Source organism: Eubalaena glacialis, chromosome 13 (genome assembly GCF_028564815.1).
Source record: "Eubalaena glacialis isolate mEubGla1 chromosome 13, mEubGla1.1.hap2.+ XY, whole genome shotgun sequence".
Taxonomy (NCBI): Eukaryota; Metazoa; Chordata; class Mammalia; order Artiodactyla; family Balaenidae; genus Eubalaena; species Eubalaena glacialis.
Genome location: NC_083728.1, coordinates 90,025,361 through 90,038,306, shown reverse-complemented (window position 1 = coordinate 90,038,306; position 12,946 = coordinate 90,025,361). Strand labels below are relative to the sequence as shown.

General features: G+C 41.7%; 1 protein-coding gene across 2 annotated transcripts in view; it reads right to left on the bottom strand.

Annotated features, from left to right (window-relative positions):
- Window positions 1-12,680, bottom strand: part of USP42 (ubiquitin specific peptidase 42) — a 41,264-nt gene extending 28,584 nt beyond the window's left edge. For both annotated transcript variants that reach the window (XM_061210052.1, XM_061210053.1), the window contains exons 1-3: window positions 12,589-12,680; window positions 8,155-8,404; window positions 5,865-6,065 (exon numbers count right to left, since the gene is read on the bottom strand). In XM_061210052.1, coding sequence (XP_061066035.1) covers window positions 5,865-6,065; window positions 8,155-8,395 — 442 coding nt within the window. In that variant the 5' untranslated portion in view covers window positions 8,396-8,404; window positions 12,589-12,680. The remainder of the gene's footprint in view (window positions 1-5,864; window positions 6,066-8,154; window positions 8,405-12,588) is intronic.
- Between the last annotated feature and the right edge of the window lie 266 nt (window positions 12,681-12,946).

Sequence of the window (12,946 nt, the reverse complement as noted above, 5' to 3'; positions counted from 1 at the left end):
GAATGAATATCCAGAGATTATGCTGAGTGAAAAAGCCAATGCCTACTATATAATTCAATATATGTAACATTCTTGAAATGATAAAATAATAGAAGTGATAACTAGTAGTTGCCAGGGATTAAGGAGGAGGTGGGGGCACGAGGGAAGTGGGCTTGGCTATAAAAGGGAAACATGATCCTTAGTGATGGAAATGTTCTGTACCTTGACTGTATCGATATCAATATCCTGGCTGTGAGATTGAACTACAGTGTCACCACTGGGGGAAACTGGGTAAGTGTACATAGGATGCCTCTGTGTGATTTCCTACAACTGCAAGTAAATCTAAAATTACCTCAAAATAAAGTTTAGCTTCAAAAAAGGCAAAATAAAGATATTTCAGACCAAGAATAAAAAACAAACAAATAAATAAAACAAAAACCAAAAAACAGAGTTTGGGGGCTTCCCTGGTGGCACAGTGGTTAAGAATCCGCCTGCCAATGCAGGGGACACGGGTTCGATCCCTGGTCCGGGAAGATCCCACATGCCGTGGAGCAACTAAGCCCGGGTGCCACAACTACTGAGCCTGCGCTCTAGAGCCCGCGAGCCACAACTACTGAGCCTGCATGCCACAACTACTGAAGCCCATGCGCCTAGAGCCCATGCTCTGCAACAAGAGAGGCCACCACAATGAGAAGCCCATGCACCGCAATGAAGAGTAGCCCCTGCTCGCCGCAACTAAAGTCCGCACACAGCAATGAAGACCGAACGCAGCCAAAAATAAATAAATAAATAAATTTATTAAAAAAACAAACAAACAAACAAAAGCAGAGTTTGTCATCAGCAAGAAAAGTTAAGGGAATTCCTCCAGGCTTATGAAAAAATACCAGATGGATGCCTGGATCTACACAAAGGAATTAAAAGCAGTGGAAATGATAAAAGAGTAAGTAAATATAAAAGACTGGTAAAGAAACCTTAACAAACTACCTAAAATAAAACTTTTAAATTTTATTTAAAGCAAAATAATACAATATATTATGTGGATACAAATTAAGTAAAAATAAAATGTTTGACAACAATAGCACAAATGCCTAGAGAGAGACCATGAAAGTATATTGTCATAAAGTCCTTATACTACACAAGAAATGGAACAGTATCTCAATGTAAGCTATGGTAAGTTAAAAATGTATGCTAAACCCTAAAGCAACCACTAAAAAGAGAAAACAAAGTTAGAGAAAATATGCCAATAAAGGAGAGGAAATATAAAATTACTCATTCCAAAAGAAGGCAGAAAACGATGAAAAAGGGAACAAAGAATACAGGACAATTAGAAAACAAATAGCAAGATGGTAAATGTAAAACCAATCGTATCAATACTCTCATTAAATATAAATGATTTATATTTTAAAAGGCAGAGACTGTAAGAGTGGATTAAAAAACAAGAACAAACTATAGACTGTTTACAAGAAATCCACTTTAAATATAAACATAAACAGGTTAAAAGTTAAAAGATGGAAAAAGATATACCATGTTAACATTAATAAGAAAACTGGAGTGGCTCTATTTCAGACAAAGCAGATTTCAGAGTAAAGCACATTATTTGGGATAAAGAGGGTCATTTCATAAGTTATAAATAGGTCAGTTCACCAAGAGGTCATAATAACCTTAAGTGACAGAGTTTCACAATACATGAAGCAAAACTGACAGAACAGAATGAAGAAACAAATTCAAAAATTTATTTTATTTCAACATACCTCTCTCAAAATTTGATAGAACAAGTAGACAGAAAAGCAGTAAAAGGACATAAAAGACAACCTCAACAACAATATCAAGTAACTAAACATAATCAGCATTTATAGAAACTCCAACCAACACAGCAGAATACACATCCTTATTAAGTACACGTGGAATATTTAACAAGCTAGACCATGTTCTGGTGCATAAAACAAGTCTCAAGTTTCAAAGGATTCAAACAATAAAAGTATCTTCTCTGACCACAATGGAATTAAAGTAGTAATCAGTAACAGGACAATTTCCGGAAAATCCCCAATCATCTCGCAACTAAAAACATGCCTCTAAGTAATCACAAGGGCAATCAATCAAGTAACTGTATTAAAAAAAAAACAACAACTACTAGAATTAAGGAGCTTAGCAAAGTTTTAGGATACAAGATCAATAAACAAAGTTCAACTGCATTTCTATATTCTAGCAATAAACAATCAAAAATCGAAATTCAAAAAATATTACCATTTATAATAGCTTTCAAAAACATGAAATACTTAGGGATAAATCGGATTAAGAAATGTACACATTGTACTTGTATACTGAAAACTATGCAACACAGCTAAGAAAAACTGAAGATAACCTAAATAAATACCTAGTTTGTGGGTCAGAAGACAATACTGTTTGGATGTCATTCGTCCCAAACTGATTTACAGATTCAACACAATCCTAATCAAAATCTCAGGAAGCTTTTTTGTAGAAATTGACAAACTGATTTCAAAATTCATTTGGAAATGCAAAGGACCAAGAATGGCCAAAACAACTTTGAAAAAGGAGAACAAAGTTGGAAAAGTTACCTGACTTCAAAACTTTTAAATATATAGTAACAAGGCACTGTGTTATGGTGTCAAGACAGATAGTGGATCAGTGTAACAAAACAGAGTCCAGAAATAGATCCATATGTATATGATCAATTGATTTTTGACAAAGGTACAAAAATAATTCAGTAGAGAAAGGGCTATCTTTTGAACAAATAGTGCTGGAACAACTGGATATCCATATTGAAAAACATGAACTTTAATCCATTCTTCACACCACAAATAAAAATTAACTCAAAATGTATCACTGACCTAAATATAAAAAATAAAGTATAAAACTGCTAAAAAAATAAAGGGAAAATCTTTGCAACCTCTGGTTAGGCAGATTTCTTAAATGCAACACCTAAAGCACAGATGATAAAAATGGAAAAATAATGAAGTAGTATTCTTCAAAACTAAAAGCATGCTCTTTGAAAGACAGTGTGAGGAGACTATTTTCTCCAGATTGGGAAACATTTGCAAATTACATATCTGATAAAGGGCTTCTATCCAGAATACGTAAAGAACTCTCAAAACTCAACGATAAGAAAACTACCCAATTTTAAATCAGGCAAAAGATATGAGCAGGCGCTTGAGCAAAGCAAATACACAGATGGCAAAGAACCATATGGAGAGATGTTCAACATCATTATTCATTATGGAAATGCAAATTAAAACCACAGTAAGACACTATTATACTACACACCTATTAGAGTGTCTAAAATTGGAAAGACTGACCATGCCAAGTATTAGGGGAGATAGGGAGCAAATGGAAGTTTCATTCACTGCTGGTGGGAATGTAAAATATCACAATCCCTTTGGGAGACAGTTTGGAAGTAACTTAAAGTTAAGCGCACACATACTACAGGACCAAGCCATTCCTCTCCTAGATATTTACCCACAAGAAATGAAAACATGTCCTTACACAGACTTCAAGGTAGCTTAATTTGTTTTGTTTTGTTTTGTTTTTTTGGCTGCGTTGGGCCTTCGTTGCTGCGTGCAGGCTTTCTCTAGTTGCGGCGAGCGGGGGCTACTCATCGTTGCGGTGCACGGGCTTCTCATTGTGGTGGCTTCTCTTGTTGCGGAGCACGGGCTCTATCTAGGCACGTGGGCTTCGGCAGTTGCAGCACGTGGGCTCAGTAGTTGTGGCTCATGGACTCTAGAGCGCAGACTCAGCAGTTGTGACGCACAGGCTTAGCTGTTCCGTGGTATGTGGGATCTTCCCAGACCAGGGATTGAACTGGTGTCCCCTGCATTGGCAGGTGGATTCTTAACCACTGTGCCACCAGGGAAGTCCTCATAGTAGCTTAATTTGTGATGGCCCAAAATGGGAAACCACCCAAATGTCCATCAATAGGTGAATGGAGAACCAAACTGTGGTACATCTATCCATACAATGGAATACTACTCAGCAATAAAAATTAACTATTGATACGTGCGACAACATGGAATAATGCTGAGATAATTGTGCTGAGTGAAAGAAGTCAGGCAATATAAAAATATATACCGTGTAATTCCACATACAAGACATTCTAGAAAATACAAACTAATCTGTAGTAAACAGAAAGCATATCAGCGGTTGCCTGGGGTGGAGGGGATGAGGGACAGGAAAGGGTGGGAGGGACTGATTTCAAAGGAGCACTGAGACTCTTTAGGGGGGTGATGAATATGTCCATGATGTAGACTGTGGTGATCGTTTCATGGGTATACACAAATGTCAAAATGCATCAAATTCTGTATTTTAAACGTGCAATTTATTGTTTATCAACAACACCTCAATAAAGCTGAGAAAACAGAGAGAAAGAGAAAACTACCAATGGCCTATAAAAGATAGGCACGTAATTCTGGACACCCCGAGCATCTGCATTTTTGTCTCCATCCTCTCTCTCTCTGTCCAGGTGCCAGTGCTGGGTTTTCATCCACATCCTACTTTCATTAAGCGCGAAAGTGACAGGAAAGCTGTCTGTGGGGAATGAATTATGGACTTAAAAAAGAAGAAAATGAGGGCAAACAGAATCTTCCTTCTGTAATTTGAAACCCTGGCATAACAAACACCTCTTGATGGTGAGATTCTAGGTGATTTTCTTTTGGTTACCTTACAATTTTCTGTACTTTCCAAATCCTTTAAAACCATTATTTTGCTCTTTGGGGGAAAAAAGTTTTAAAAGAGTGAGTCTAAATTCTCCATTAAGTAAAAAACTATTCGGGAATTCCCTGGTGGTCCAGTGGTTAGGACTCAGCACCTTCACTGACGAGGGCCCAGGTTCAATCCCCGGTCAGGGGACTTCCCTGGTGGTCCAGTGGCTAAGCTCCACGCTCCCAATGCAGGGGGCCCGGGTTTGATCCCAGGTCAGGGAACTAGATCCCACATGCATGCTGCAACTAAGAGTTCGCATGCTGCAACTAAAGATCCCGCACACCGCAATGAAGATCAAAGATCCCGCGTGCTGCAACGAAGACCCGGCACAGCCAAATAAATAAATAAATAAATAAATCCCTGGTGGGGGAACTAAGATCCCACAAGCCGCAAAAAAAACAAAAAAGTAAAGAGCTATTCAAAAAGAAACCAAGGGGCTTTTTTTTCACCCTAATAATGAAGGACTAGCACCCTAACATACACACACACACATTAAGGTAGATCAAAGAACAGGGAGATTTCATTTATAAAGGGTGAAGAGTATGTACAATTCTATATGCAGAAGGTCAAAACCTCAAAAAACGGATATGTTCTAAATTCTGAATTTCACTAGTTGACCACTGAGTTGGCTCTCACCTAATTAAAGACATAACATGTGTTAACTAACCTCCTGCCCTCTGGGTTGAAAACCGAGCTCTCACACACTAAAGGGAGAGTCCTGCATGAATTTCCAGGAGGTGAGGAGCAGTGACAAGAGGCTCCTCTCCGCTAATGCTTAAAGCCTGTAAATGAATCAAGCGTTCAACACGGGATGGATGCCAGGAGAAGTGGGATTCTTAACCCTGCTTGTCCTAAGCTGTTGGCAGTAGACATTTATGTCACATTTTTTAGCAAGCGTAGAAAGCCAGCAGGGGCTTCAGAAGTGCCAAATGCTGATAAAATATGTTTCTTTTAAAATAATTCTACAGGTCAAATTACGTGCAAAATGTTTTTTATGCGATCTGAATGTAAATCTTTAAGAGTCTTCCTCCATGATTTCTAAAAGAAGAAACCAACTCCTTAGTGATAATCAAATTCTTGGCTTAAATCTTCACTTTCATTTCAGAGAAAAAAAATGAAAGTAGGTTAGCATACCATAACACTACACACATAACATAATACAGAACACTTACATGTCTTGGAGTGTTCGTGTGATAGCATGTAGTTGGCGAGAGGTGGCGTGTAAGTTAAACACTGCAGCGCTGCGTTGGCAAAACAGGTATTGCCCAAATTCTGGAGCCCAGCTCCTACTCTATGAGTTTGCTGCCACTTAAGACAAATCTTCTCAGATGGGAAAAGAACTTTTTGTGGAGGAGCAATGCCATCACCTAGGGCTAGAAAAATAAACAAATATTTAAAAAGAAAGCTTTGTATACTTCCGAAGCTGAATAAATAGCAACACATCCAACCTGAATCTGATCAAGATTCTTATGACCAGCTAACCAGAAACACAGGGGAGAAAGGGACATTTTAAAAGAAACAGCCCAGAATGTGGGAAACTCTATATGATTTGGTTTCTTTGATAAACAAATTGCAAGGACAAAAAAAGGGGGGGGGCAGCATTTAACAGATTAAAAAAAAACTTAAAAGACATTCACCAAATGCAAAGCATAGACCTTGTTTGGAGGTTGATTTCAACAGCCAACTGTTAAAAAAAATTATACGACAACCTGGGAAATCTGCACATTGACTGGATTTTTAATATAAAAAGCTTTTAATTTTCAGACATGAATTCTTTAAATATACACACTGAACTATTTATAGATGAAGTATAAAGTCCTGGATTTGCTTTAAAATGATGGGGAGTGGGGAGAGGAGTAACTGGGTGCAGGTATAATTGGCCAGGAGCTGATAAACATCAAAGCTGGCTGAGGGGCTGAGACTTCATTACAATTATTCTCTCTTCTGCACCTACTTAAAATTTTTCATTAAAATAGTTTTAAAAATAAATAAACTACAACACAATAAAAGTGCAGGAAAGTCGATTCCCTGTAATATTTGCTACGGATGCTCGTATTCTGTACCCTCACCAGCACGTCATCCTCACCATCATCTCACCTACTCAGTCCTCACTAGCTGTCAGATACTCTCAATTCTAAAGGTTGGTAGTGATGTCATCCCAAATTTACCAGCAGGGAAACAGGCTGTTAGGCATCACTATACATACTCATAAGTATAGTCTACATGGTCTAAAAATTTCTTATCTATTTTTAAAACTTAGAAACAGATTGCTAATGATACTCAGGTGAGGCTCAAAAACTATTTATTTAGGAAAGGTCAAAAATCATCCATAGCAAGACTGTTTTTTCAAAAGTTTGCCAGTTCCTCAGTACTACCAAAGATTGAGATGCCCAATAGATGGTTCTCTCTTTTAATAGCAATATTGAGTGTTTAAGCATGCAAAAAGGCAGGCTTCAGCTTCGTGAAGAAGGGAGAGCAAAATCAGGAAAGGAGAAATGGATGTTCAAAGAGCGTGACAAGGCCCCCAAAAGGGCCAGGTGGGGTGATACAAACTAAATCTTGAGGAAGAGAGAGGAGCCCCAGCAAGGTGACAGGAGGCTGGAGTCTGTGAGAGGATGTCCCGTGGGAATGCCCTGCTTATAAAGGTCTTTAAACCTCTCTGTATAACATTCAGTTACGTTGTTTGATTTGTGATGTAAATGTCCCCTCACCCAAAACACCTTCAGCAAATCATACCACCCACCTCCACATCACAATATCACACGCACTAGGAAGACTCAAAACAACGTAAGAGCCAAATTATTCTAAACCAAACAATGTTCTGAGTAGGAACTAATCTCTTAAGGTTTCAAAGCTTCCAAATCCGAAAGTCTCAGGAGTACCAACTAAAGTGTCAATGTCTTACTTATCAGGATGGGTTTTAACAAATATAACCACATTAACCTGGCTTTATACATAATGTAACATTTACATGATCTGCTCGCTTTCAAAGAGCTTTATTTCTACAGACGATTTTAACTGGCAAAAACTAAACAAACAAAAAACAAAAACAAAGTTGGGTGGAGCTCATTTGTCAAAAGGCAACCATTTTTAAAAACATCTTTAAAAAAAATCTTTAAATTTTTAAAAGGTAGACATTTACTTAGGGCACTATAGTTAACTGACAAGTTAATGAAATGCTTGCCCATCTCAAGTCTCACCAAGACAAAGTTTATCCTTCAAAAAATTAGGAATTCAACTACAAATAAATTCATAGTAACTAAAAATAATCTTACCTTGTTATGATACATATGTTAATCATGAACAAGCAGCAGAGGAAAATGAAGCCTGTCAAATAACGTAACTCTGCTGGCCATTCAGGTGGCAGTGTATCTTGCAAAATAAGCCCCTCTCTGAAACTACCAACCCACTGACAGCATTTATACAGGAGTTTCTTGTAGTGATTCTTTTAGAAAGTAGTACCTTGATCCTTTTGTGGTGATGGTTTTGATTTTTCAGGTACAGATGAACTTGAATAAACTACAGCACCAGGTACTGGTCCTAAAGAAAGCGTGTGATTTGAAACATCATTTAACGAAGACACAGCACCCCAGCTGGCAGAACCTGCATCCATGTCTCCAGGTGAGACTGCCTCAGAACTGCCAGGCTGGTTCTGATAGGTTGATGGGTCTGAAGATTCAGAAGCTTTGTCAACTATGGTCATTGTTCACCTCTGTAAAAGATGAGAAAAGCATACATTTGTTTCATAAGGTAAGAAAAGTAATCTACTTATTCTACCATTAGATCTTTGAAAACAATTAAAAACGGCTAGGCTAATTTTCCAACAAATCACCCCAATACAAAAGCAACACTATTTTTTAACTTTGTAATAATTTCCTTGGGATATTTACTGTTGTGCTAATCTGAACATGCCAACAATTTTTAATTATAAAATCTTCAATGAAGTATTTGATTAGATCTTGTCATTCTATTTCATGCCCTCTGAAAATCTGATATTTCGTTTTATAATCAGGTACCTCAATTTTCAACTCTATACATTCACCAAGTACCTATATTTTTTCTCTCCCTTGCTTAAACCTAGAATGTGAAATGCACTAACACATTTGGCTCAATTTTCAATTCATATATAATTCCTCAAGGAAAAGTCTCAACTACATGAAAAGAAAATCTAGCTTTAATTTGAAGCTTAAAGTCCAAAATGACACTGTTTGAAATATATCATTTTTTTTTTAAATATAGGAAGTCTCCCTTTTGAAACACATTTTGAAGAGGCTCATTTATTTCGCATATATGATTTTTTAAAATGAAGTCCATAAGGCATTACTGACATCAAACTGTAACACAAATACATGTTATAAAAGTACTTAATTATAATTTTCTCTCTGAACCCTATTAAAATCTTAGGGCCACCACTAACTGAGCACTTTCTATGTGCTAGGCATTGCGTTACTCACTGAACACACACTAACTTACTTAATTTTCATAATGACCTACAAGAGACTGGACAGAATCCACTGGGTCTACGAAATGGAGCAACTATTACCCAAACTAGTCACAACTGGGAAAAGGTCCCAAGCCCAAAATTCCCAGCTGGGGTCCCTTCGGGCTCTACCAAACTCCACAACACAGCACTTTAGGAATGTTTCCCATATTGCCCAGCAGCAACCAAATCTGGCAGGCCACTGCTCTGCAGATGATCTTACAGGCGTGCCCCGACTGCCTCCGGCCCAGCATCCCGACACCTGGACTCTGGACACCGCCCGCCCGCCCTAGGAGCCTCTCCGCGCCCCGTGGTCCTGTCCCGCCTTCTCTCTCCGGGCTCTGCACATGCTGTTCTTCCTTCCCGAAATCTCCACCCTTCCACCTCCAGCCAGTGAACACCCACCCCCCCTTCTCCGTTTAGAATTCATTTTCTCTGGGACACTTTCCTTGATAGTCCCCTCCCCCAAGACAGTCTGAGAACCCCTCCTGGAAGCTCTGGCGGCGCCCTGGGCACCCTCAGGCTGATTTCCACCGTAGCACTCGGGCATGGACTCCACAGCCGTCCTGCCTGCAGCTCTCCATCATGTTCTTGTTTACATGCCCTGACCTGGCACAAGGAAAGCTCTCCACACACGTGTTGAACAAATGAATGAGTTGTGAAGACAGGACGTAACCAGTGTTTGCTCCTAGCACCAATTTTCGCTGACTGTTTTATATAAAGTATCTCATTTAATCCTTAAATTTCTGAAGTAGGAATAGCCTTTAAAACTTGTTTTAAAAAATATTCAACACAGTAAAATAATTACCCATGTATGTGACACTTCAACAAATGTTATGATGCACTGTCTACTCACAATAAGGTTTTTTTAAAAGCCTCAATTTTGTTGTGATTTTAAATTAAAGATTTAAATTAAGATTATCACCCCCCAAAAAAGTACAAACTTAAATATTTCTGGAATCCTATGTAGAAATAGAGAAGAAGATGTTAATTAGATCTTAACAAAAAGAAAAACTGAACTGAAATTTTAAGTCAATCTAGGTAAAACACAGGACCTTTATTCAGAAAGAAAGCCTGAGCCATATTATCCAAATAAAGTTTATACTTTCCTCATCTGACAGTCAAAAGAAATTACAAAACAGTGTGGAGGCAAGAGTAAGACAACAAGGGAAAAAGAAGTAGAGAAGGAGGAAAAGGAAAAAGAAAGCCAAACAGTGAAGGTTAAGCCAGCCTTATTTACAGTAATTTAAATAGCAAAAACCTTGATTTTCTGGGATAAACATCCCTTCAGGACAATCATTAACAAATGACCAAATAAAACCATTTTACTTGCTCCAGTTGCCTTTGGGGGGGTCGCGGTGCGGGGGGGGGGGTCACACAACTCTTAAATTAAGAAAAAAAAAACCAAGGAAAACGTACAACGCAGTCATTGATAACCATATAGCACTATAATTTGGGAAAACCAAAAACATCTATTCTCCTTCAGATGTATATTCAGCCAACGACTTCTTACCCTGAAACCATCAGGTATTAAACTAAACTCCATCTGCTATGGAGAAAACCTTTCTGGAAGCCAAACAATGTTGCGTAGGGCTCAGGATTCAGATGTCACATGTTCTTTACTCTCAGTAAAGCTTCTAAACATTACTGAAATAAATCTCAGGACTTTTAAGCAACTACTTCGATGAAAAGTTTAAATTTCTCTCAACACCTCCTGATGATAGACAAACAAAAAGTTACAAAAGCATGTTTGAAAAAAACTGAGTACAAAAATCAAGGTTGGATGTGTGTGGAGGAATGAGACAAAGTGACTTCTCAATTGTTTCCATTAAGTGTACCTGCTTTAAGTACAATGTTTTACTTGAAAGTCTTAAAATTGCTGTCCCGTATATGGTATTTCTCCCTTGTGGTGACCAAATGCTAGAATACATTATTCTTTTTCATTTTTAAAAGAATAAGCATATGGCTATTTGAACATTATGGCACTCCACATACATTGTGGTAAAGATATCAATACATGCAAAAAGAAACTGTTATACCTGTGCTTCTTAATAAACAATGTAATCCACATTCTTGTTGCATTTCCATTTGAAAACTCACAAGCTTTAAAAAGACAACCTGGATTTTACTTATTTGTAAGTAAACAAATCAATTCGCTTTAAACTTTTACAAAAAAAACTCTGTAGACTTAATTCAATGATACAGAAAAGAAAGTGAAACTGACCCTAAATACTAATAAGTGAAACCGATTATTCACAACACCGATGCACTTTGAATGAATAATACAGTCAGAAGAGGAGAATTATGTTTCAAATGCACAAGTTAAAATTTGAGACTCCACTAAAACGTACGAGAACCTAAAATACTGCTGTTTCAGAGGCTAACTAGTTTTTCAACCAGTTTTACTGTTATTTGAGTGTATTTACTTTAAATAACCAACGTGTTTTCCCATAAACAAGTAAGCCCTAAGGCCTCCCGTAATATAAGAGCTATTCCACAAAAGTAATCTCAATTGCATTCATTATAGCGAGGTTAAAGTCCTAGATGGTAAAACTGCTGTCCCATCAAATCTTCATCTCAAACATCTGAAACTGACCGCCCTCTCCCCCCCACCCCGCCCCCGCCCCCGCCCCAGGTAAGTTGGGTCTTCCTGCCCCGAAGATAAAGAACAGGACCAGGGCACAAGCGCTTTGGGGGACGCGACGCCGGGCCGGCCGGCCCCTCCTCTCCTCCCGAGGGTGCCCGCTCCGCCCGGCGGCAGGCGTGGGGAACTCGGACACCCGGTGGACTAGCCAGGTGGACGGCCCCGCGAGGACGGACCGGCGCGGAGGGCGGGCCGGCGGGACGCCCGGGTGGGAAAGTTTGTCTCTTTGGGGGGCGCAGTGGGGGTGGGGAGGCGAGCCCGGGGCTCCGAGGGGCGCTCGGGGGCGGGAGGTGGCAGCCACGCGGGGGGCGGCGGGCGGCCCGGGGACTCCGGGCGGCTCAGCGGTCGGCGGCCGGCACACGCCCACCCCGGGCAAACCCATGCGGGCCTGGCCGCCCCGGAGCCGCCAGCCGGGCCCAGCCCCCGGGCCGAGGGGGGCGGGCTGGGCCGGGTGGGGGTGGGAGGGCAGTGTCCATGGCAACCAGGGGGGTCCGGCCTCCCCGCGCAGCCCGGGGCTCTGGGAGCCCGGGCGTCGCGGCCACCGCCCCCTCCCCAGCGGCCTGGCCCGCCCGGCGGTGGCGGCACTGCCACCGGCGCGGCGGGGTCCCGGGCGGCCCGCCGCTGCGGAGGGGGCGGCGGGCGAGGGGCCGCGCCAGCCCCCGGAGGGCCGCGCCGGCAGAGGGGCGGCCAGGCCAGCTGCGGCCGAGGCGAGCGGGGCGCTCCGCGGGCCCCACGCCGGCCAGCGGCGGGCAGGAAGGAGGCGGGAGCTTACCTGACCCGGCTCGGCGCTCGCTCCATCCCCCTCGGCCGCCGCCGCCGCCGCCGCCGCCGCACACAGCCCAGCCGCCCGGCGGGGGACAATGACGTGCCTCCATCCGGGCACCGCCGCCGCCGCCTCCGGGTCAGCGCCGCGCCCGCAGCGCCCCGCCGGGCCGCCAGGGGGCGCGCCAAGGCCGCGCCCGCACGCGCCACCGCCCAGGGGCCGTCGCACAGGAGGCGCAGCGCGCAGCTAACTGGCCGGGCTAGCGCGGGAGGGGCCATCGCCAAAGCGCCGCGGGCGCAGGCTGGCCCGCGCGTCACTGGAGCGCCGGTCGGCCGCGGAAGGAGCGCGCTGATTGGTGGAGCCGAGC